This window comes from Neopsephotus bourkii, unplaced genomic scaffold (genome assembly GCF_033783945.1).
Source record: "Neopsephotus bourkii isolate Nb327-2 ecotype Australia unplaced genomic scaffold, CSIRO-AGI_Nbou_v1 NB_719, whole genome shotgun sequence".
Classification (NCBI taxonomy): domain Eukaryota; kingdom Metazoa; phylum Chordata; class Aves; order Psittaciformes; family Psittacidae; genus Neopsephotus; species Neopsephotus bourkii.
The window spans coordinates 2,935,967-2,962,259 of NW_026901218.1; the positions used below are offsets into that span (position 1 = coordinate 2,935,967).

Genomic DNA, 26,293 nt, shown 5'->3' on the forward strand with positions numbered 1-26,293 from the left:
GAGTAAAGCTTGGAAATAGTCAATTATTAGTCAGAGTAGGTGATCTCAGGCAAGATAGTGTCAGCTGCTAAGCTGCAGTTTAAAAGAAAAGGAAAAAAAGAGGGGGGATGTTTATCCTCAATGCATAAGAAGAATTTAAAGCCATGAACCCAGTTTGTAGACAGCTTCCCAGAGGAGCAGCAGAAGGCAGGAACAGGCTCATTCTGCACCTTCCACTGGGGGGCAGAGGCTGCAGCCTGTGGGGCAGCTTCCATGCCCTCTTGGATTGCATTCCTCTCATCTGGACTTTAATCCTTGGAGAGGAAAAAGGTAGTTTTCTCCGAAGTGTCATCTGGTCCCAGCGCTAGATTGGCTTATTTCTATCTATGTGCATGACTTTTTAGTAGATGCAAAATACAATCACCAGATTGATTTTTGTAAGAGCTTTGAAATTAGTTATTTGATCTTTCACATAACCTGTGCACAAGGATGGTTGAAAATTTCTTAATGTTTTAACAGGGCTTTGGTTTGATTTATGCTCAGCCAGAGCAAACTAGGCTTACATTTGGTTCCTGTATAAGTTTATAAGCATTGAATGAAAGGATTTTGATTGTGATGATGAAAGTTCTTTTGGTGGGAAGGACAACCTCAACCTATACATCTCCCAAGCTTTTGTGAAATCCTTCATCAGCAATGCAGTTCTAGTCACTGAGGACTGTTACGTGAGGGATCATTTTTAGCTAGCTGTGTTCTATGACATGGTGGTAAAAATGTCAATGACTCTGTACAGAGAGCCCCTGTTGTAAGATCGTGCTGTATTCTAGCAAAATCCTGGGTAGAAAATCCAGCCCTGTCGTGTAACCAGCCTTGTGGTTACAACTGCCTGCTTGGAAGTCTGGTCAGTAATAGTCGATGTAAGTGCAGTAACTGGGCTGAAGATTGAGATTTCATCCAATGCATACCTTTCTGGTAATGTCAGGCTGCCATTTAGAGAGCTGCTCTGTACATAAGAGTGCATAACAGCTCCCTGCTTACCTTTGAAATCCATTGCAGAAACTGAATTTGTACAATTGATGAAATGCTTCATAGTAGTTTTTAAGTAGATACAGTTGTAGTTACGAAATGGAGGTAAGGTTTCAAATGTCTTAGTGCTTTTTTTGTTTTCTTTCAGAATTAATCAGATACAAGTTAGAAACAGCTTCCAAAATCTGAACAGATGAAGATCCATTGATAAATCAAGCCAGCGATTCACCATACTTTCAAGGTACTGTGACATGCTTTGCCAAATATTTTCCTTAAGCATAATATTCGCATACTTTAGATGTGAGAAGTGTGGGGAACAGGATATTGGTAGGATTGCAAAGCAAGTCTGAAGCGTTACCAGATGCAGTGGGGAGACTTTTATTTTAAATGCAGGTGTTTAATATATGTTTCAGTGGGAAATTCAGCGACCTTACAATCAACCTAAAGGGAGTTTAGTGCATGGAACAGCCAGACTTAGATAAAGTAAGTTGGATTGTTTCTCTCAGTCATTTACATGAAGTGATTTGGAGAAGTAAAATGTAGCAGACAGGCAATAGTTTTAATGTATATATTATATTTTAGAAGAATTAAGCTGCATTTTCTGAATAATTATTTTTGTCTATTTTCAAGTTTCCATGATAATTTTAGGCATTTAAAGGCTGTTAGGCTCTGATATACAATATAATCTACCAGGTGCATCAGTTTTGTTATCTTACAACTTCAGAAAGCAGGATTGTAAACTAAGACTATACAGTTGCCTGATGCAGTGGGGTTGTTCTCTATAACTAACATTCTTGGCAAGATGTTAGGAAGAAGAGAAAACTGCTATAATAAATTGAAATTTTGGTTAAAAAGCTGCTAGTGCTAGAGTGTTTTATCAGGCACTACTAATTCATTGAAACAATATCTGTTTCCTTCTGTATGTTTCCCTTAACATTTATCTGTACTCTTTTTCATCACATCATTTCAGCATTTTACATATTTTTTGGTTGATGTCATGAAATAAAAGACTTCACTCTAAGTTTGCATTTTTCTTATGCACAGACTTGAAGAATCCTGTTTGTTATAGCATGGATAGTATTTTCTGCTCAAATAATCTTTTAATAAATCTTAAAATAGGTTGCAGCAGAAAGGGCCATTACAGCTATCGTGGAGCTGGTCTGCAGAACTTAATTTAAGTGGATGAGTTAACCTGGGTTCAAGAAGAGTGAAGAATGTTTGACATTTATATGTAATGTTGGAAGCTGTGGTATATGAAGTTTCTGTAACAAAATGCTTCCCTGGGTTTTCCAGCAGACTGAGAAACCAGAGTGCCTCAGGCTGCAAAAAATGGCATTGTTCTTATCTACTTCCTTGTTGCTCATCACTAAATAGGTCACACATCTACCAGGTTTTCATATTATCATAGGAAGGTCTAGATTGGAGGAATCCTCTGAACATCTAGTCCAACCTTCTGTTGAAAGCCGGTGATTGTCTGAGGCCTGGTGAAGAGAGTACCTCCATCTTCTCTATAAGTATCTTTTCTTCCTTATTGGAAGACTGTGATTACACCCCAGCTGAGCCTTCTCTTTTTTAGATGAGCAAACCCAATTCCTTTGAATTTCTTCATTAAATTTTCCAACCTTCTCATCACATTGTTGGTTCGCTGCTGAGCCCTGTGTAGTTTTTTAATGTGTCTCCTGAACCTGGCCTAGTCTTCCAGCCTATCACAGTCTCTTGTACGTATGACACTTTCTTTGGGTGTATCCGAAGGAGCTCTGTGACTGCTGGCCAGTTTGATTTTGAGCCATTACCACCCTTTGAGGACAGCAGTTTAGCCAGTTTGCCAGCAATTTCACAGTCAACATCCTTCCAGACTGACTTTCTCACACCCTTGCATGCATCCTGTCAAGTCCAGTAGACCTATCCCTCTCCAATTTGTATGATGTATTGTTGCTAACTAGTTAAATAGGTGGTCAGTGCAAGGAGCATCAGCAAGCAGCAAGCAATATGTGAGAAGGATGGTATAAAGTTAAATTTCCTTGTGCCAGGGTTCTCAGGATCCTTAATTGATGTTAACCAGTGTATTGAACTTCTGAGGGTATGAGGACTGAGGCAGCTTCACATTGTAGGTAGGCATCATTGTGGTCTCAGGGAACTCCTGAGTCCCGAGGGCTGTGCTTAGACCCAGTGTTCTGCCTCAATGAATTGCCAAGGAGCTACGTGGACAAGCTGGCAAGAAACCAGGCAGGGTTATGAAACCTTGCGTGGTAGTTAGGGTCCATTGGAAAATCATAGGTAGCAAACTGTTCCCAGTGCTTTGATTTCAATAAATGGAAATTCAGCACTAATATTTTCTTACAATTGACCTGAAGAGCTGTGTATTTTAATCATTCTATTTGTAATATCTTAGTCTCCACGTATAAATGAGAATTTAAAAGGTCATACCCATTTCTGATTCCTCTGATTAAAGTGATTCATCTGCATAGTTGGATTGGCAAAACGGTTTTAACATTTCCAAATTCAAAAGGTGATTTCAATACCTTAATGTGAAATTAATAAGCATTAGTTTGATTTCCACATATTAACTGGATGAATCTTGTGTAGTTTTACCTATTTCCCTTTAACACTTTAAAACTTTATGTCACTACTCAGTGTATTCTCTGTAACATTCTTTTCAAAAATTGACAGTATTTAGTGACATCTATGCAGGTCAACAATCTGTGTTCCTGTATTCCTTACACTCCATATTCTCTGTTAGATTGCTGTGTCATCAATTCTTGCGGAAATTTGACTTGCATTTGAGGCATATTTGATAGTTAAGAGAAGAAGGAAATAGTTGCAAAGTTTTACTAGATAACTGTAGCTCCTATTAGCCCATGGCAATGACATTGACTTATAAATTGGGTGTAAAAATGTTACATTATGTTCAGTATAGTCACTGTAATGCTTGGATAAACATACGGGGCATCTGTTGCCTTTTTATCCTAATGCAGAATTCTTTGCAGATTTACTTACATTTATTGACCTATATTCTCCCATTTTTTCACCTCAGAAAAGGATACTTCTAAATCTTCAAATCTTAACAATATTGTTATCTTCCCTGGTACAGGTGGTTTATAAGAGTTACCCACAGTAATTTTATATTCCAGTATTTAAAGTAGCTGTATTCCAGCACTTCTGAGCATCTTTGACTCCCCCTTTGAAGTATTACTCATCAATGAAATTACACATATCAACCTGAAGCCAGGATCTGGGGGAGAAAGGATAACAGACTGGCATGGCTTGTTGTGTAATTTTTTTATTGTGTGCTGCTTATGATTGTTGTTCTGGGGAATCACAGTCTTGTGTATAGTTATAGAGGGAGAAGTTGGTTGATTTCAGTGGAGGTGAGGGTGAGCTACAGATTACCATAATGCATTTTTCTTTATGTATTAGTATTTTTCTGTAGCAGAATGAAATAGTCTGTTTTGAATGGCAGATAGTTTTCCCAGCTCTGTCTGTTCTGGTTTATATGAACATTTTATGTCTTGCTTCCTCACTTGCCCAATTATATTCTTACAGTTCTTGTACCAGGGACGTACTTTAAAATGCACGGTCTGTACTCCCCGTTGTACCGCTGTCAGTAGGAGCTGGCAGAGGGTCAGAACTTCAGTGTATCAGCTGCTTGAGTTGTCATTTCATTCTGAATCTTACCTGCCAACAAGTCTTCACTAATAATATTTGTTCTTGGTTCTTAAGCCCTTCTTGATCATTTCATACCTTGTGGCTAGAAATAACATTTTTTTATTTTCTTTAATGCCCCTCAGATATTTTCCTTGACAGACTTTGTTGTGAATTAACTATTTTTCTTTTGAGTACTGATAAAGCAACACCCTCATAGGTTCTCCTCCCTCTCCCTTTGCACTTCAGTTCTTGTCTTCTTTCATTTCCATTGTGGAAACTCATCAGTGAATCGTATTGTTGTGCTTCTGTTTTTAAGAGTTCAGCTACAGATTCATCCTTCCCTTTTCATTCCAGTTAAGTGTTAACCGTATCTCAGGTCCCATACACAGGCTGTCTTACAGGTTGTAACTGAGCAGCTGAAGTAAGTGCTGCCTGTTTGGATGGCTTTACCAGTCCCTCTGGCAAAAAAAAAAAAGAAACCTGGTGGTACACGTACAGCTTTAAGCAGTCGTTGTATGCAGTTTGTCAGCATACATTCAATCATAGTACCACTAACCACGTACGTTACATTGTTAAATCTATTTAGTGAGGTTTAATACTGTAGGTTTTCCTTTTTTGTATAATTGGTTTCCTCTTCTTGACTCCTTTCTTTCATTTTGCAGGCTGTGTTATATTTTTTGTTTATGCTTTCTTCACCCCATTATTTGGCTGCTTTCTCCACATCATCCACAGTTTGCTGCTGCTTTCCTGCCTCACATTTCCTTTCCCACTGTCTATCTGACTTAACTGATCTTGTTTCTTCTCTCCATTCTCTGAACACCTGTTCACGTTCACACACAGGAGTAGTTCATGGTTATTCGCACACTGTCTCAGTCCTGATTCTGAAGCTGTTTTCATTCCTCAGCTAAGGCCTTCAAACTAGCATTTCTGGACCCCTTTATGTTCTCTTAAAGGAACATTGGCTTCTAGGGAGTGCTTTTCACACCAGTGTTCTTCCCACTCCTAACTAGATTCATCCAACTTAACTTTGGGTACCTAATGCAGGTGCCTAATTTATGTGCATGGTCATCTATGACTGCTTCTGTGGCCAGCAGGAAGAGAAGGGCTTCTTCAAAAATGTTTTGGACCAGGAAGAACCAAACTAATCTGAAAACTACCCTGACTCTCTGCTGATTGCCCAGGGGGCTCTGGATGAGCATCCTCCTCACCTGGATGTCTCAGATTTGTAATAATAATTTCTGTTCAAAGCCTACAGTGTGTACATGTATTTTCAATTCTGATCTCCTACTAACATCATGGATTTTCAGGGGTTTTCCCTATTTTCCCTAAAATCATCAATGCATCCATGTGTAGCACTATGGAAACAATTTAAGAGAATTGAACTTGTGTGCTTAAAACAACCCAAGTACATATTCAACCTGGTCAGTTTGTGGGAAAAGAAAATTCTCTCCACTTCCAGGCCGTGTAAAATCACATTTTCATCTGCCCTGTTCCTGCTCTCTGAGTGATCTGTCTTGTGCATTGAGCTGATGCACTGATGATTCTGCTGCCACTTTTCCTCCCTCTGCTGGAATACTGATGTATTCACAATACATAGGGAAAATACTAGTGGAAGAAGGATTACGGAAGGACAGCCTGAGGCCCAGGCTGCAGAATTAGATTTTGAGTGGGAATATATAGGGAAGAAATAACAAAAGCTGTGAAAGAGTGAGGGAGAAAAATGTAACAACCAGTTTGAAAGGGCAAAAAATAAGAGTGAGAAGGGATAATCAAAGTTGCATGAAAGAACAGAGGTGTGTGCTTTACCTGCTTGGCACTTTTAAAGCAAGAGGTGCTTTTGATTAACTTAAGGAGTGTCAACCTGAGAAACTGAAGAGTTGCTGATGCACTAGTTGGTTAAAGTAGTTGGCTGATTAGTGTGATTCTGTCAAATGAGGCTGTTGAACTTTTGTGTGATTTGACATACATCTATCAGTAATATTTAAAGAAAAGAACCATGTGATGTGTGAATGTTAAATTGATAAACCTTGGTAAAATCTGATCACTATTAAAAGGTATATGATGGTGTTCTGTGGCTCTGCCTGGTCACCCGTCACTGTATGTGCTTTATGATCTATGCAAAATAAATAATAGGAAAAGCCTTTATAAATTTGATGGACACTCGGATGTATCAAGGACTCTTTTCCAAACTGCAGCTGAGGCAGCTTTTTCTGTCTGCTTTCTCCAGACTACAGGGGAGCTGTATGAGTGAAGTTTGTAACGTAAACCAGATTATTTGACACAGAAAATATAGTTCTGTCTGTAACATGCCTTATCCTATGGCTGGAGTCAGAATTCAGTATGGATGTTGTTAGACTCCATTTGTGGAGCATTTGAAGAGCTAAGCTTGAAGGAAATCATGATTTTTATTTTTTTTTTTTCCTATCTGGCTTCTACACTGCAAAAAAAGCTCTGTCCAGGAACTGTTTAGCGCCTCACATTTTTTTTCCAATCATGTTCTCAGCTTTGATTTTAAGTAGCTTTCTGTATTACAAAGCATATAGTTTGATAATTAATCAAGCAATAATGCCCATCATTCATCTTTTGTCTTTAGATTCTAGTTCCATAAACATCTTCACTCGTGCTTAAACTAAGAGGAGGAATTATTTCACTGTTTTGGGAAGCTGCAGTACAGTTAAGAGTGTAATTGTCTGAAAGGTCAAGGCTGAGCTTCAGAAATTGATAGCCTTTGTTAATTAACCCTACTACAGATGTCTGCAGCAGGAATCATTGTTGCTCTATACATCTGTTGGTGTTTGCCTTTTATTAGGGAGTTAACTTAGATTTGCAGTGATCAAGACAAGATTCTGTATTAGATCTACAATTCTACAAGATGCATTCCGAGTGTGACATAAATTATCAGTTGAGTGGAACACTGAAACTGTTCTTACAATGACAGCCGATCCCATATGATGATTGTCTGATGAACTCATATTTCTGCATCTTCTATATGCAAGAATTTGGGAAGAAACAGATGAAAGATGGTAGATTTAGATTAGATACAAGGAAGTTCTTTACAGTGAGTGTGGTGAGGCGCTGGTACAGGGTGCCCAGAGAAGCTGTGGCTGTCCTATCTCTATCAGTGTCCAAGGCCAAGTTGGACGGGGCTTGGAGCAACCTACTCTTGTGGAAGGTGTCCCTGCCCACAGCAGGGGTTGGAACTGGATGAGCTTTAAGCCTTCCAACCCAAACCGTTCCATGATTCTATGATCTGTAGCTTGTATAGTTCCACACTTTAAAGGAAACCAGTGAAGCCTTTACTAAGCCTGCATGTATACACCCCTCTGCAGGACTGGGACCTTGTAGCCTAAACAGATTTATTTACATCTTTGATTTCTGTTGCCTGGTTTTGCAAATGCACATATGGGATCTGTAAGCAGTTTGAGTCCTGTGCTTACACGTACTACACATGGGCTGAGGAACCAGCAAGTTACTTTTTTTCTAAGATTTTAGCTATTTTGTTGAGGATGCTGTGAATGCTCCATCCCTGGCAGTGTTCAAGGCCAGGTTGGATGGAGTCTTGGGTGACACGGTTTAGTGTGAGGCATTCCTGCCCATGGCAGGGGGGGTTGGAACTAGATTATTTTAAGGTCCTTTCAAACCCTTACTATTCTATGATTCTGTGATGCTGGCACTGACGGCAGCATCAAGTGTGGCCATAAACCTTTGCAAATTTATTTTACGTTGTTACTAGAACTTTTTATTCTATCGAAGAGAGAGCCCTGTAATAAATTGGGGGTTAGAATCTACAGTTTAGAAACTATAATAAATTTCCTTCTCGTAATGAGTTCTGGGATGTTTTTTAGCAAATAACTCGATTTTGCTTAAACTTCGTAACTAGGAGTTGCCAAGCACGAAAAGATCCTTTAATCCGAGCTTTTATTCCAAAGTTTAGGGAAATAAAACACAACCAAAACACTGTTGGGTAAAAAGAAACGTGGAATATCAATGACAAGACCTCCCCCTGAGACAGGTTACTAGGAGAACGAACGCGGAGGCCCGGCCCCGTCCCCCCCCCCTCCAACGCCTGGGTCCCCGGGCCTTCGGGGGGGGGACGGGGATCGGGCCTCCACCCGCCGAGAACTCGTTTCCTGCTCTCCGCTGCCTTTAAGGAGGCACCGCATTTAAGGTGGACCGGTCAAGCGGGGAGGAGCCGCTTTTGCGCGTCACGCCTCCTTCAGCGTCGCGTTCCTCCTTTCCGTCCCCCCTTCTCCCCGGTGCCAGGCGGGGTTGTGATGCGGCCGTTGTTTTTGTAGGGTCGCGGTGAGGCTTGAGAAAGAGCGGCCCATGGAGCCGGGAAGCGCCTGGAGGACGGTATAACCCTCCTTTATCCCAGCTCCCTTCCGCCGCTTTGTTAGCGCAATAAAGAGGAAAGGGAGCGCTTCCCAGTACAATAATGGGAGCCCGGCTCCTTCCCCATGGGCCGCCGCTGAGGTGAGTGGACGCCTTCCCTATAGAGTTTCCTAGAGGAGAAGAGGGAAAAGGGGTTAAAAGCCATTAAAGCTGGTTGTCATCGCCTCGGCGCTTCCTTAAAGAGCGCGGCGCCACCTTAAAAAGCTCCCGATGACTTCCCCCCCTCCCCCCCACCCTCTCGTTACGTTCTATAGCAGCGGAAAGAATGTCGGCGCGGGCCGCGGGTGACGTCAGGAGGGAGCAGCGCAGCGCGGCGGCGGTTAGGCAGCGGCAGCGGCGGCCCCGCCACGGCGAAGGAGGAGGAGGCGGAGGCGGAGGCGGGAGCGGCGCCGGCCCCGCCGCCACCGCAGCGGCAATGGCGGCCGTCGGAGAGCGCAGGTCCCTGCCCAGCCCCGAGGCGATGCTGGGGCAACCCTGGAGCCATTGGGTCGATGCTGCTAAACTTCACGGGAACGACGGTGAGTGGCCGCCAAGCCTCACTTCCACCACCACCCCTACCCCCCCCATCCTCAACCGTTCTACCGGCCTGGTTTGTAGTGGGGGGGGTTGCCCTCGGTGCGGCGCGGCAGGGTGCCCGGCCGGAGGGCGCCGCGGGGACCGGGCCCTAGGAGGCGGTTGTGTCCGTTTCTGCTCCCGTCGCGCTTCCCCCTAATGTCGCGGCCGAGTTCGTTGTCCGGTGTGCGGTCCCTGGGCTCGGGCGCGGCGCGGGGTGAGGAACGCTTTGCCCCAGTTCCTTTAATCCGGGACACGGTGCTGGGAGGTCTGAGCCGGTCCCCGGAGGCCGGTTGCTCCTGCCCCCGATTGAGCCCCGGCCTGGGGCGGGGGCAGGTCCCGGCTGAGGTGAGGCAGCCCCCCGCCGTGACAGCGGCTCCGCTGCTGGGGACGGGACGAGAGGCGTCAGGCTCTAGGAAGCCGTGCTTATTGCGGCAGCGACTGGAGCGCCTATTCCTGAGTTACCGGTTTGTTCCCGCGGGGGAACGGGCGGTCAGTAGCGGAGGGGTCAGTTCTGCTCTCGGACTTGTGTGCGCGTTGACATCTTGTGGCTTTTCGGTTTTAGGAACGGCGTTAGAAGAAAGTTTCAAGGAATACGGCCGGAACCGAGAAGCAATGCGACTTTGCCGAGAAGGTGAGTTGATTCAGTCATGAAAAGAAGTGCACTGAGAAGTTTTTCTTCTCGTAACGAGTTATGAGAGGACGTGTGTGGGAAAGAGAAGAGAGACTTCAATCCTATCGCTTTGGATTTGGGACTTGCGGCCTGTCAGTGAGTGGTGTCATTAGCATTGTTATTAAATTAATATATAATCTCAAAACTACAAGGTAGGGCAGGGGTTACTTGTTGTCTTTACAGTATTTCTCTTTGGATTATTATTTAAAACTACAAATAAGACTAAAAGGAAGCTGTGTGAACAGCACTGATATTTTCTCTTGAGCTAAAACATTTTGACTTTTAGTGTAATCACTGTCAGTGCTTGAACACTGATACCTTTACTCTGTCATGGCCATGTGTTAATGTTTATTTGTTAGGGTACTCCTAAATGAGAGTGACCTTTCACCTGTGATTAGCAAAAGCCCATTAACAGCACAGTTCATCTCAAGAGTAACAATGCTGCTTCAAGTTGTAAGCAGATGATGAATGAAAGGTATAGATTATTGGTAACTTTGTAACAGGGAGTGGAAAAAACCCAACAGTAATGAGTCTGATTTGTGGTGTTCAATTTCTGTTTGTTTGTTTTTCCAGTCTAACAGTTGTTTTATAGTAGAGAAATGTTCAAAAACTTTCCTTATATTGTTGTTGCTAGCTCGGTACTGTTGGACTTGAAGAAGTGTGTCACAGAACAGGCCTTGCTGTTTTAAATACTAGATCTATTAATTCCAAATAATTAATTTGATGCTGTTAGAAATGGAAGACTGAGTTTGTAAACTTGGTTTAGGACCTTAGGAGATGATCTGATTCAGTGCTTACCTACTTGTGAGCTAGAGACAGCAGGTGAAGTCTCAAGCAAGGTGGCATAGACTAATATGGTGGGGGGGCAGTGACACATCTTGAGGCTGAATCAGAATATCTGTTTGTTGTAGAATTCCTACTGTTGCTAACATTGTGGAAAAATCAATTTCTAGGACCAAAGTCAGTGGTCAGTGACCTGTAAGAAAGATGTAACAGGCAGCTGTGCTGTGGCGTTCAGCATCATTTGTGCCATTGTGCTAGCTTCTGAGTGTCTGCTTAAGTTCTTAGGCATTTAAAAAACGACCTTATTACTTCCACTGCTGAGTTCCAATCTAGTAGTAGTTGTGTTGGATATTTATTTTTCTGTATAGACAAATCATTCAAGTGCTAGAACAGCATTTGTAACAATAAGCGTACACATTACCCTCATAAAGATTTTACTAATAAGGATTTTCAAACATTCTTTCTTATTTCTACCTCTTAAAATGCAAGCATCTACGGTTTCCAGATTTCAAAGATTAGCTGGCAGGGTGAAGAATAATCTTTTTTTTCTTTTCCTCTGGAGAGAGCTCATGAAACTGTTTTTGCATAGGCTGACCACTGAGACACAGCTTCTCTGCACTGACTCCAGCCATGCAAGCCATTTGTAGGGTTAGGAGTTAAAGGAAGTTCATAAAGTACTGTGAGAATTAAAAGTGAAACTTAGTAGCCCTGTCAGGCTTCCAGACCTCTGTTTGTTTTGGTTGCTTTATGACACAGGGATGAGACGCTGCCTTGGTGTCTACCTGTAGCTATTGTATAGGGAGCAAAATAAAGCAGAAGAAAAAGCTCAGTTTGCACTTACAGAGCAGCAAAAGTTGCGAGCAAGTGTGTGTGTTGTGTTATTAAATACAACTTTGAGAATCCTGTAACTGATTCCTTTTCCCAGGAAGAATTTTGCATTCAAAAATGAGGCACAAACCTTAAATAATTGAACTGTCTAAACCATGGATCTTAGCATAGGAAGGTGAACCAATGGTATACATTCTGGCAAATCAAATCTAACCTCAAGATTTTGTCTTTGTACCACACAGTGTTTTAAATATAGCCAACAACAGAACTCGTTGTGTAACAAAGTTATTTCTCTCCAGATCGGGAGTTGACTCAGAGGCCCAACTTCACAAAAGGATTTCAAGGTTATTTAGGCTAATTTAACCTTGCATTGCAACTCTTCCAGTTTGCATAAAAGAATTAAATATTCATGGCCTGGAGAGGCAGCGAAGGAGGGAACATGACTTTACAGCCCACTTATTAGAATCGGGTTCAAACCCAAGAACTGCTTGCTTTATTTAACCATTGTCAGCTTTCAGGTCAGGTTCCCACTCGCCTGTGTACCCACTGGGTCGTGGCATGTACTTGATTCCTTTCCCACATGTGGTTTCTCTGCGTGTTCTAGTGGGAACAGCTTCATCATCAGCCTGCCTGGTGAGAGGTGGATTTCGGGGTGGTAGGAAAGAGTGTCTGTTTCTCCTGAGCGAAGACTGAGCATTCCCGTTGTAGTAACACTGTATTAAAAAGGGACTTAGCATTTCCAGCTCCTCCTTTTGTTATGTTTGTAGGGAAAGAATAATGCCTGTTATTTCTTTAAAGGAATAAAGGACATAACTGTGTAATTCCAGGACAACATTTGCAAGCTGTGGAGAGAGGCAGGATTTTGGGCACGTCTTTGTCACTGGCAGTTCCTATTGGCTGATCAGGCAGCTCCTCTCAGCGTGCTTTTGGTTGTGAAGCCTGATGAGTCCTTAATACCTGTCAGTGATGCTAGTTCCATGTAAGGGTCAGGAAACTAAAATTAATTCATAGTCTCATACACTTTTTTTTTTCTGTATCTAACCGTTCTTGATGTAACCAAGCTCACATCAAAGTAAGAACAAAAAATTGAGCTTCCCAAACTTCCTATGTTTGTCTCTTTTACTTCACTGTTTCTTTTTCACTGCTCTTATGTGCTTTCTGTTCTGCTAATCCATAACATGCAGTCATTCCTGCTGGCATCCTCACAGACCTTCACAAAGTGAGAAACTTGCTGGATGCTTCTACTGCTTTTCGAAGCAGTAGCAGGCCACACTGTGCTTTGATGTAGAAATCGGAGCTGCAGGAACAAGGTACAAGCCCAATGGACTAGGCTCACTTTTGGTATGGAAAATGCGCAACAGATGGAAATAAGAAAGGAGCATCCATCATCACGGAAAAAATGTTACTTTAAAGTACCCTTTAAAATTCACTTTTTACACTCAAATCTTCTTGTGATGAGCAGTACTGTCGATGTAAGAGCATGTTGGAAGCGATAGTTTCAGTTATTTTCATACGTAGTTCACATGACAGAATCTTTTAGCTCACACAGTCACTTAACTGCTTACTGCTTGTGAACCAGCTGAAGGTGTGATTCCTCTGCCACACAGCTTTTGCTGTGATGAAGCAAGTACAGCATGTTGCATTATAAACTATAAATGCATCCTAAAATGGCAAGGCAGAAAATATAGTCTTCTTCATGCATTTTTTCTTTTGTTTTGAAATGAAACATTGCTGAAGCGCATCTTCAGACTTGTGATGCTGGGAGCATGTGCCAACGGATGCAGCCAGTGTGCTCACATATGCCTAGTTCAGCTTGGAGATGCAGCAGGTCTCAAAAGGAGGTCGACGTGCCTGTAGTTTTCATTTGAACATGATGATTCTTACAAACATTGAAAGATTTTGGCAAACAAGTTCATTTTCAGGAGATTCTTGCGAGCCTTTGTTGAATTGGGTTTGCCCAGTTACTGTTGCGAAGATAAAATAGAACTGTGTGTGTGAGCACAGAGTTCATTCATGGTAACATGGACAGGCTTCAACAGGGTGAACTTACGCTTCTTGCAGAATTTGACAAGAGGTTCATTCCTTTCACTCTATGGAAGACTTTCGCTCACTAAGTAGAAACAGATCTGAAGTTGCTTATTGGGATTGGGGGCTTAGCCCTCTCTCACCCCCTGAGAAACTGACTCTCCCCGCACTAGACTCCTAGTTGCTACCAGTTATCTTGTATGTTGTGCTTTTGGTTTTGTTCTATTTGTTCTATTTAATACAAATCACCACCGCCACCAAGGCTGGATTGGGGAGACAGAGGAAAGAACCTATCTGCTCTTCACAGAGATCATAGCTACTTGCTATGACTTGAAGTCATTGGGGTGAAAGTCTGTTAGATTCTTATATCGACTTATGAAATAAGTTTAAGATCTGTATAATAAGAAGAATGTGAAGGAAATTACAGCATCTCAGAATGGAAAATAAGCGTGGAGAAGATTTGGTTAGACAGTTTGAAATTAGGTGTTTAATAATGTATTTAGGGCATTCTGAAACCGTGGGGTGTCTTTACTAGAGCTTAAACATCTCATTCTTTCACTTACTTACATATACAGCCCCTTGTTTGTTTTGGTGTGTTGCATACTTTAAGAGTTGAATCCCTTGGTATTGCCTATTTCAAGCACTTCACTAGTACCATCACCATAGCTTATAGCTAAATGGCAACAAAGGATTAGGAGGAGTAGAGAACAGTTGTAACTTGGGTCTTGAGCTCGATTTGATCAATCATCATGGATTAAGATTCTTGAATCTTGGCTAAAAAGGTCTTGGCCACCCTTACAGCATCCATACAGGCTGCCACTGATTTTTTCTGTTTGCACTTGGTGCTTCTGAGTATCCTGAGGAAGTGTGTGATTGCTTTCTATATGTAGCCAGGCTGTTTTGGCTGAGGTGGTCCTCAGATGGTTGTGGAGGGAGATGCAGAGGAGACAATTCGTCATAGGTTTGGGTCAGTTGAGCGATGGTCACTGGTGCATTTGATGGTGCTTGGAAGGATCTAAGTTGATGCTTGCTGTGTGGTGGCGTAGCGTGGAACCAGTCTTAACAGTTTTTAGACTATACTGGTCTTAGTAAAGCATGTGTTGAATATTCTGTGGGAGTGCAGGTTGCCAGATTTTGGTGGGCACCTTCAGAAGACTTTGTGACTGCAGGAATCCATTTGGATTGCAGGTGAAAGCAAATTTTCTTCAGCATCGTGTCACCTGATAACAGTTGAACTTTGGCTCTTGGACAGTTAGTATGTCCTGGGCATGGGGGAAGAGACTCCATGAACCTCTAGGAAGGGCATTCATTATAAGCTTTCAGATTTGATTACGTTAGTTGTTGTAAATGGAAGTTAACCAGAGCTGTGAGGGTATATGTGATGAACCCTTGTTCTTCTTGAACCCCGAGCTGGGCAGGGTCGAGCAGTGAAATCTAGGACCAGGCCAGGAAGGCTCACTAGGAGCATCTTTACTACACAGACCCAACATCTAGAATTTTCCCAGCAACAAGTTCATTAAATAATGAAGGTATTTATGAAACTTTTGTTCCAGTATTAAGTTGTAAATACAAGTAAGAGCATCTTATTTCATATTTGTCTTTATTCAGCCTTGGGAGGTGCTCAATTGAGTTGATTTTTGTTGTGTTAAATCATGTCTAAGATGCTTAGAGGGCTCTATAGTTCTTGACTGCCTGCAAATACATGGTGAGAATTTGTAATAGATTGAAATACATATTTCAAGGTAGCAGTACAAAGTGCCACTCTTCCCTTTTGACATCCTGCATAGCTGTTCACAGTCTGTAATCAGATAAATCTCCTCTTCATTTCATTGCATTTTAATTGACTATTTACACAAATCAGTGTAAGGATTTGTGGGCTGGTTATCGTAAAACAATTACAAGGAGACTTTAAAAGTGCATTGAACTGTTTAAGAAAATTGGAGAGATTTGATGAGATAGCTTAAGCCCCATGCAGTGTGACAGGATTTTGAGCTGATCTGCAGTGACTGGTCCTCGTTTTCTTGTTATTTTTTCCCTCAAATCCAAGTTCTGTTTACAATATTTAATTATTTCTGCTGAGATGAGTCACATGTTATAAATAGAATATTGTGATGTTCGACTGCAACTTAGAACTGTGTCATCTTTTATGCTTTAAAGATACTTTGCAGGTTTTTGATAGTACTGTAGTATTAGTGTGATTGCAAAGCCTTGGGGACTTTCAGTGGAACTGCAGCAAAAAAAACTGCCTCAATCTGTCTGTAATATGTGAGAAAGCAGGGTATTTTTCTCTTTATAAGAACCTTTGAGATGGTTGTCTGTACACATACATCGCTGTCAGGAACTCGTTGTTACCTAACACTTCTTAAGAGGTATGTATGATTAGCTGGGTTATCCCTACGTGGAAGAGGTGATGTCTTGATAATTCTTGATTAAATACTGCTTTTTATATAGTTTCTGTTCTATATTTATCTACAGATGCTCAGTAAGAGAAGAACAACGATATAAGTATGTAGAAATATGACTGTAATATTAGATTTGATAACACTAGTACCTAAGTAGAGCAGGAAAGACACAAAGGCTTAGTGAAGGGTACTTTTAAATAAATTGGGTTAAGAGGATGCAGATTACTGTCTCTAAGGTAACTATTTTAAAAGCTATTGCTTCCACTGCAGTGGATCTATAAAAGAAAATGCATACAGTTCTTACACCTTCTCTGACTATGCTAGCGTATGGCTGTAACATCCACAGGACAGCTGGAGATACATGTGATGTCTTAGCACTTACAAAACAGAAAAAAATTAATCTTTCACAAAGCATTACAGTATTTGATTTGTAATGAAGTATTCTGAACAGTCTATAACATGCTTTAAAATTGTTTCTCTTCATTTTTAATGAATAAAATCACCAGTGGTGTGGAAGTTGCTCGTATGTAACCAACATATCCTGGGCTGCATTAGAAGGAGAGTGACCAGCAGATCGAAGATGATCCTGCCCCTCTACTCTGCTCTCGTGAAACCTCACTTGGAGTATTGTGTGCAGGGCTGGTGTCCTCAACATAAAAAGGACATGGAACTGTTGGAACAAGTCCAGAGGAGGCCACAAGGATGATCAGGGGACTGGAGCACCTCCTGTATGAAGACAGGCTGAGAAAGTTGGAGCTGTTCAGCCTGGGGAAGAGAAGGCTGCGTGGAGACCTCATAGCAGCCTTCCAGTATCTGAAGAGGGCTTATAAGGACCCTGGGGTGGGACTTTTCATTAGGGGCTGTAGTGAGAGGACAAGGGGTAACGGGTTAAAACTTAAACAGGGGAAGTTTAGATTGAATATAAGGAGGAAATTCTTTACTGAAAGGGTGGTGAGGCACTGGAATGGATTGCCCAGGGAAGCTGTGAATGCTCCATCCCTGTCACTTTTCAAGGCTGGGTTGAACAGAGCCTTGGGTGGCATGGTTTAGTGTGAGGTGTGCTTGCCGGTGGCACGGGGGTTGGAACTTGATGATCTTAAGGTCCTTTCCAACCCTAACTATTCTATGATTCTAGGATACCAAGGTTATTACCTAGACATTCTTACAGTGTAGGAGATGAATGCAGCTTTGTAGAACCATAGAATGGTTTTGGTTGGAAGGGACCTTAAAGCTCATCCCATTCCAACCCCATGTCGTGGGCAGGGACACCTTCCACTAGAGCATGTTGCTCTAAACCCTGTCCAGACTGGTCTTGAACACTGCCAGCAATGGGGCAGCCACAGCTTCTCTGGGCAGTCTGTGCCAGAGCCTCCCTTACAGTGAAGGATTTTTCCCAAAATCTACTCTAAATCTCCCCTCTGTCAGGTTAAAGCCATTCCCCCTTGTCCTGTTCTTATAGGTCCTTATCAAAAGCCCCTCTCCAGCTTTGTTGTTCGCTCCTTTAAGCACTGGAACCTGCTCTAAGGTCTCCCCAGAGACTTGACTTCTCCAGGCTGAACAAGTCCAGCTCTCTCAGCCTGTCTCCAGAGCAGTGGTGCTCCACCCCTCAGGGCATCTTCGTGGCCTCCTCTGGACTCATTCTAACAGTGTACTTCAAGTTTGTAGCAGCGTTAAAATCTGGCAAAGGGGATTCAAAGTGTATTGGAGCAGAGTAGCACAACTGTAAAAGCAGTTGTTATGGAAGGCAAAGAATGTATTGTAATCACTGTTCTCGTTGCTAGAAGGCTTTGCACAGTCAAAAGTTCTCCCTGCCTGTGCAGGCTGTATACAGATGTGAGCCACGTCCGGTAGTGCAGTTGCTGTCAGACTGAATCTCATGGTAAGCTGGATACCCGTGGTAACCCCAGATACTACAGGGATGACTTCATCAAAGTAAACTGCACTCACAGCTGCTCCCACATCAGTTGGAGCCACGATCGCTAGCTTTGGAAATGGTCATCATGATGGTAAATATCCCAGGTTATTGGCTCAAGTAGATGAGAAATACTCAAGTGCTCAGTTACTTGTGTGTAAACGATGCTTGTTAGCCCTTGTGGAATAAGCTCTTTTGTGGGAACCTGCTTTCCCATGAGAAGGATCATTTATTTACAGTCTCACCCTGCCCTGATTTTGACTTTCGATAGCTTCAGCGTAGTCCACAGACAAACTTCATTGATAAAAGAAGGTGAAAGGGAGAATTGGTTATGCCCCCCTTCTCTTCTGGTGTGTTAGAACAGTCAGAAAACTTTGTCATCTTTCTATCACGCTAGAAACATTAAAGGAAAATGCAGCATTCTTAACTGGCACTGAAAACGTATACACAAAGCAGCTGAAAGGCTAAAATCAATAGGGGGCAGCTTTGGGGTTGTAAGTCTGTGGTGTTCTGTGCGTTTTTGTTTGGACATCTAGAGCTCTTTTTATTTGCAGGAAAGTTTGTTGGACAGTGTAATGCTGTTAAAGTTGTCTGAAAGTCCTATGGCAGCTTGCATTAAAATGAAGCGTTGAAGCTTACATTTGAAAAGCAAATAATATGCTGACTACACAGTAACATTTCTTCTAACACCAAATTCAGTTGTATTTTGCCCTTCACAAATACATTTTTTGCTCTACTGGCATTTTCACTGACCGCATAAACACAGTGGTAGGTATTGTCAGTGGAAAAATTTTGGTTCTGATAGTTTAGTAGGTAGTGTCTAGGGATGTGAGGTCTTGTTGAGCCACTGAAGTCTTGATTCTGACTGGAAGGAGGGTGCAGGACCAGGGTATGGGCTTGGCCAGTGAGACTTTGTGTGTGTGACAGCCACATTCACTACAACCTGCGATCAGCCAGCAAAGTACTTCTCTAATGCAAACATTTTAATTGTCAGTCCCTGGGTATTGTAGCCATTGCTTTGTCAAGGTGTATGCAGCCTAAGTGACACCCTATGGCTATTGTTTCAGGGTAAAATACAGAAAACCCGTATCAGTTTATACCTGGGGTGTGGTTCTGCAACCTTTTTTTTTTTTTTCCTCCCAGTAATGTGGGATTAAGCAGCTCCTCCATCTCTGCTGAGTGAAACATTTGTGAAACAGTGGTTGCATTCTAACTGTCAAGTTGTTTCCAAAACAAAGTGATGGTTGCTTAAAGAAGGTGCTGAATTTTCCAGCATCTATTAGGTCTGGTAATCCTCAAACCTGTTGGCCTGTGCTTGATGATGAATCATTTCAGAGTGAATTTGATCCAGTTTTTACATGGCTACCTGTGTGAGCATAGCAGATCTTGTATCTTGGGGATCTCTATATGAGGTGATATGTCAATGGGTAACTGCAGTGTATATCAGTTATGAGTAGTGTATTGTGAAAACTAAACAGTGAGCAAGGACTAGTTTATCTTATTTAACATACTGGTTAGTATGTTTTTAGTATTTATGAATTTTCAGTAATTAGCCCTGTCAGAAAGCCAGGTAATAGAAATCAAAAGGGTTTTTGACTGCGATTCCTGAGGTGGTTCCCAGTAACTTTGTGAACTGGAGAAGATACTTTTTGAATGTGAGTTACTCTGCTGAGGAAGAGTTACGGAACCATTTATTTTTATCTCTTATTGTAAGGCTGTTGCAAATGATAGCAGGAGAAAGAGGGATCATCTATACAGTGTATGTGAGTGTGAGCCATACCAAATATCCTTCTTATCCCTTCAGAGCAAATCTATAGTAATGAGGAATATCCAGAGGCCTCAGACTGCAAAGATTTGAGTTAGCTGGCTGTGGTTTTGATGGCTATATCGAAGGAATGAAAAGTGTTCCCATTAGCCAGACAGTGAGGGTGTTGGATTATTGAGACAGCCATGTGAAATAATGTGGAAAACAGCTTTCAAAATAATAAGTTTTCCCAGGATTTTTCCTACTTTCCCCAGGAAATACTACAGTTGGCTGTTTCATTCCTGTTCAATTAATATGACTCTGGAAATGTGTTAGAGAAGTTTAACTTTGACAACTAGAAGGCTTTGCTGGGCTTTTTTTTGTAAGGGATATTACTTTGGTTTTTAGAATGTTTTCTTCAGATAATTAATTTTTTAAAACATAGAATCTGTGTTTGAATGTCTCTGTTCTGCCCTGTTAAGAGAGGTGGCAGTTGTCCTGCTCTCACTGGGACTAAATGGAAGTGTTTGAGAGGAAAGGCTTAAATGAATTTCCTGGTGGGTAGCATTTGCTTCATAAAAATACTTAAAGTTGAATTATAAAAGCAATTTTGTTTTTTCTTTCTGTATAAGATGTGTTACCCAGAGCATCTGTCTGGAAGTCATGCTTGTTCAGGAGCTACTGTTCCATGTTGTATTTTGGAATTTACAGAGCAGTTTTGATCCAAATTCAATAGAACTGTTTTTCTTACCAAAGCTGGTGCAATATGTGCTTACAGAATAGACTGCAAATTTTTGTCCTAAATATTCTTTTTTATCTTTCTTTTGTGGCCAAGTCACTGAAGGAAGACTTCTACTACTAGTTGTGTTATGAGACTCTGGGGAAAATATCAATGTTTGAACTACTCATGATATGGTTTGATTATGTTTTGTATCTCAGCTGAGGCAGAGCCCTCTCCTTATCTGTTGTTTCTTTTCTCGAGCCTGCTTTAATAGCCAGCTGACTTGGTTTGCTTTGCCTGGCTATTTCAACACTGCTATTTCCATGGGGTGTTTGGAGAAGTCCAAAACACTTCAGCCCCTGTTTGGGGAATTTCCTTTGGTTCTACCTGACTATTAGCTTGAGCCCTGAAATGCAGGAGCATAGACCACCATGTAATTTGCTGGAGTAAAACTTAGACGACTCTTCTGTTGTTTTTGTGGCCTGAATTTAATGATCTGAACTGTTAGCTTCATAGCCTTGGAGATTAGAAAACTATTCTTACCCACGGAGCAGGTAGAGCGCAGGAGTAAAATCTTCAGTGTGCTTGTCAGTGTGTCTCACCTAAGGCTTGTTTACAGCTGCTTGGGATGAAAACGGGGTTCTCTGTGCAGCACTGCAATTCTCTCTCCTCCTGCTGACACCATTGAGAGTCATTGTGGATAACCACAACCATGTGAAGGAAGGCCCCTGTCCTGGGCAAGGACCAAAATCACAGTCTGGATAGGTTGATGTTCTTCATTTTGGAATGGGAAGAAATGCTGGTAAGGTACGGCATCAGCAGGTTTATTTATAACTTAATCACACCAAGAGTTCTCCTGCACTCCGTGAAATCCAGGCTTAACAGGAAGCCCAGTGTTGTTTTGTCATCGCAGTGACTCAGGGTGATGTCACCAGCTGACGGGAGCATTTGGGGTGTACCCACTGTTACGGTGGCCCTGTGATACCCTTTCTTGGACTCCTTTGGCATCTTTCCCCAAGTGCTCCGCACTGTTGCTGGAAGCAAAAGCTTTTGAGCAGTTTCCAAACACAAAGCGGTGCATTGTGGGCCAGCCCTGGGAAGACTGGCTCAACAAGTTTGGCAGCTGAGGTTTTGGCTTCCTGCCTACCCTGGATAGGCACCAGTAGTCTCTGAGCTGGTTTGAGCTGAAGACCTCAGTGTAGGTCCTGAAATCCATGCATGTGTGACTGCTGTGTCTGGCACAGGATCTGCTTCCATTGTAAACCACAGTCTTGACATCCTAGACGTGTTTGCAGTAGTTATCTATTGTCTGCTGTAGGAAGGTGGATGTGTTGGTTCTTGTCAGCATGCTGGAGGGTGGTAAAAAATTTGTTAGACTATCAAGGGATCCTGTTTACTTTTCAATTTTGTGTTGCCTGTTTAACCTTACCGTTGTCATCCTGAGTCACCTAGGGGTGGGTAACTAGTGCTCTGAAATGTGCTTTTCCATGCCTTTTCTTAAATACCAACTTCAGATTTCCTTTGCTGTGCCTCTTGCTTATAAAACTGACTCCATATATCTTCCATAACATCTGCCCTATAGGACTCTGCAAACAGGCCTAGTCTAACATACTGCATCGGGACCACTGCTTGAAGTCTGTAGGGTTCTTGGCGGGGTGCAGGACACCTCTTGCTCATTGCATGATCATACTCCAAATACATTTAAACTTCTTGCATCTGCATAAGGATGACTTTATCTTGCTGCCTGTATAATCAGGTTTATTGGGTTTATGTCCTTTTTGACATGAGATGACTAAAAAGTAAAAGTTGTGCCCTATTCGGTACTTTTTTTCCAAGGGCAGAGCATTTTCCTTCCTGACTGTCCCACAAAAGAGGTGAAAGTTCTTTTGTCACATTCCTCTGTGCATTTAAGTCCATTTCTACGTGTTCATATACCTTCTTCCCAAGTGTGAGAAGAGCACTGTTAGCTGCGGAGGAACCAGAGGAGAGAATTAGTCTTAGACATTTCTGTCAGAAACATGAGTTAGATGAAACCAACTGAATCAGTACCTTAAAGAGCCTGAGAAAATTCTTCTTTGCTTTTGTTTTGTTTCGCTTCTGGTATTATCTTCTGTGTACATCAGAAGTGAGCTGGTGTTCTGCTTATGTTGTAGAGGCCCACACCATGAAAGAGCAGAAAAATTACTTTCAAGTGTGTCAGCCCTTTCAGGTCTTGTGCAGGTATGATATGTTATAAGTGATCTTCAGTTTTGAATGCAGTCCTTCCCAACCAGTCCTTCTGTTGAAGAGTGGAATAGATGATTTTGGTAGCAGAGAAATAGTGCCAGATACGGAAGAAGAATACCGGGTACAGGTTTATTTATCCTGTGTTTTCAGAGTCTCATTCTGTATCAGGTATCATGTATTTCATGTGTAATGTTTGAAGATGGAATTCTGGAAAATTCTGTGAAGTCAGGCTCCTAAAATACGGTGAATGACTCTTAAGAGCTAAGAAACACATCTTGAAATAAGTATAGCAATGGGCTTATTCTAAAGTTGAAATGATGTGTAAAGGCAAACCCTAAATTAAATCTTTAGAAGAATTCAAAATTCCGTAACAATAAAACATATTTCATCTCCATAAAGATTTTTTTAGGCTGCATTAAGTTTTTGTTATATCACAAACAGCCAGCAGTGGAATTACTGACCTTTTACTGTGAATAGGTAGCCTGATTTTCCTCAGTGCTTATCTATTTAGTTAATATAAGTGTGTGTCAGAAGACAACTCTCACTGGTTTAAAGCCCAACACTTTGGAACAGATAACTCTTCTCTTGGAAGGGAAGCTCTGACAACTGTAGCTCTGTATATGCTGGAATACATAGATTGTGAGAAGTAAAGACTTACTGGTTCCTCGGCTTGGTAATTGAAATAGTCATATTTATTTGTCTAAAGGTATGCAATAGCCAAGTTTAAAATACTTTGTGTCACTCCATGTGTCTTCAGATACAAAAGAGGTGAGTTAACTCTTACTACAACAAGAAAAAAAATGCTTTATTCTCCACTTTATCTTTTAATGCTATTAAATATCGCAGTGCTACTGGTTTATTCATAATAGTACATTCATATGCTTGTTGCTGTGCAACTTGCATTTTATTCTGTTTTAATTGTATAAAATCTACTGCTAGTAAATCTGTAAAGCAAAGGAAGTAGATTTTAATGCAAAAGCTATAGTGCCTGCCAAATTGAGAGGGGTATGGAAGTGTAAGTTGGTATGTGAGAATTGACAGGCATCAGTTTTCTTAGAGCTGTAATAGACGTGATTGAAACATTCTTACTTTTGGGGTGGATGTTCCATTGCATGGAGAAGGGGAGTGGCAGGGGTGGGGTGGTTTTAGGTAGTTGGGTTGCCTAATAAAATACTGAAATACAATTCAGTTGACAGGTCATCTCTATAATTTTCCTTACTTCTTTTGGGGGTTCTTGCATATGATGGTTTGCTCCCTCAGGTATTAGGCGAACAGTGTGAAATGATGCAGGATGAGCGCTACACGTGTCCTATGTAGCAGGGAAAATAATGTGGGTTTATTATTACTAAGTTTTGTTGTTTTATCAGGAGCACATTGTATTCCTCCAGTTCTCAATAAGAAAATGTGTAAATCTGTAGGTGAATGGTTGTTACCACTCCCCCAGTTACTGGGTGCTGAGATGCAGCCAGCACCCAGTTGTGTTGCTGTGATTTAAACAGTTACATGGGGAAAGATCGCAAAACCCACACATGCCAAATTGATTTCCTCAGGAGTATGTCTAGATAGGAGACGGGAGAGGATGAGGAGCTTTGGAACATCACTTGGATTCATGATGTATCAAAATACTTGTACTGCAGTGAGCAGTTTATGTAAACTGTGAGTTTAAGTTTAAATAAAACAAACATTTCCCCCCCCCACTACAAAAGTACAGCTGCTGCAATGTACACAGAGTGCCGTGCATGAAAGAGAACCAAACCTGTAGATGTTAATTCATAACAGTAGCATGCTGCAGGGTATATGCCTTGAGATACAGTTTAGACTATTCCGTGGATGATTTATGTAATTGAGGCTATGTGATTAACTGCTTATCCAGAACTTCTCCCTCCCATAATAGACCCTGTTTTTCTGTTTAATAACTGGAGTGGTTATATGTATATGTTCATATTAAATTAGCCCAGATTTGAATTTTACTGTGTGAGCTCCCAAGTTTTTTTATTTCCTGAATTCTGTTTAACTTTTATGTCATAATTGTGAAATTAAACTCAAGTTTGAGGCTTCCTTGAGCTATTTTGGCATTGGGAAGATAGCAAATAGTTTTGTTTGGGATTCTTTTTGACACAAACCCAAAAATAATAACTTGCTGGCTTCCCTGAAATACAGCAACAGCATGATGAGATCATGGCACCTAAAAATAATGCGTGACTTTGAATAAAGATTTTGAACATGACAAATTGGAAGTTCAGCATTTACATAATATTATACAAATTGGCTGGAGAAATTTCAAATATCTTCATCTTTGAAAACCCATTAATGAGGAAATGGGAACAGTTTTTGCAGCTGACTGATTTTATTCAAATTGCTGATGAAAACCTGATATAACAGAATACAATGTGTGGGGGGAGACTTAATCTGCTGAAAAGCTTTAAATACGCTATTTGTTTCATTGAGAAATGTATTAATCAGCCTCTCTGCAGACAATCTTCTGTAAACTTGCTCACTGAAATTTGGTATTATTCTGTGTAATAAACTTAGGAAACCCATTTAATAGTTTTGAATTGAACAATTTGACATAGGTTTTGTGTTAGAATTTCCAACAGATTAATTGTGGGTAGCTGAATTCATATACAAAGAATTTAACTAAATTCTTTGATGTCTGCTTTAATACGTTGTTTTATATATAATTACATGAACATTCAAATCTTCGGAGCCTAAAATTAGAACTCCCAGCTGCATGCTAGGCTGCAGGTGCACGTGTGCATGACATGCTTCTGTTTGGTATCTGCTGCTCAGTTTTCATCAGTAGGCACGATACAGAGATTTCCCAGGACTGCTGAATATCAGAGAACAGGAGATGTGGTGGCTGTCAGTGTTGCATTCTGCATCTTGCAGAGAGAGGGAGGAAAGGCTATGAGAGAATCGCAGTCATTGTGTTCTTGTAGCCTGCAAAAGGATGGTGTTTGGATTTATTGCCTGGGTACGCGCACAGGAGCGTTACTGCCTGCAGCATCAAACCTTTTTGCTAGAGGTGAAGCAGGAAGGCGCGGTGCAGGGGAAAGGATGTTGGAAATGCAGTGTAGCTGAACCCGTGGAAAATGGGAGCTGGGAGAGGTGGGTCCTCCTTCACCCTTTCAGGTTTCACTGGGCAAGGTTCTGCTTGAATTTGGGAAAGCAAAGTCAAACTACAGAACCATAGCTTTGGAAAAATAGGCAGTTTTGAGCTTTGAAAGGAGAGTGGACAGAGGGGGCTCCACTTTTGGAGATAGTGTTCTAACAGCTGTAAAGATTTACAATGGTAATCAAATCTGGTAATGCAGCTCCTGTGCCCAGTTAAACTAGATTGTGGGGGTTTTTGATGTTGAAGTGAAAGTAACTTATCCAAGCTAAAACT

General features: G+C 41.6%; 1 protein-coding gene across 3 annotated transcripts in view; it reads left to right on the forward strand.

The window, feature by feature from the left end:
* The first annotated feature begins 1,150 nt into the window (after positions 1-1,150).
* The window catches only part of ATXN7 (ataxin 7), a 67,039-nt gene continuing 41,896 nt past the window's right edge, over positions 1,151-26,293 (forward strand). Inside the window, exons 1-3 of one of the 3 annotated variants that reach the window (XM_061354275.1) lie at positions 1,151-1,243; positions 9,294-9,557; positions 10,157-10,225. In XM_061354275.1, coding sequence (XP_061210259.1) covers positions 9,305-9,557; positions 10,157-10,225 — 322 coding nt within the window. In that variant the 5' untranslated portion in view covers positions 1,151-1,243; positions 9,294-9,304. Of the gene's footprint in view, positions 1,244-8,908; positions 9,121-9,293; positions 9,558-10,156; positions 10,226-26,293 lie in introns of those variants that run through there. The other 2 variants (XM_061354276.1, XM_061354274.1) reach the window with 2 other exon arrangements.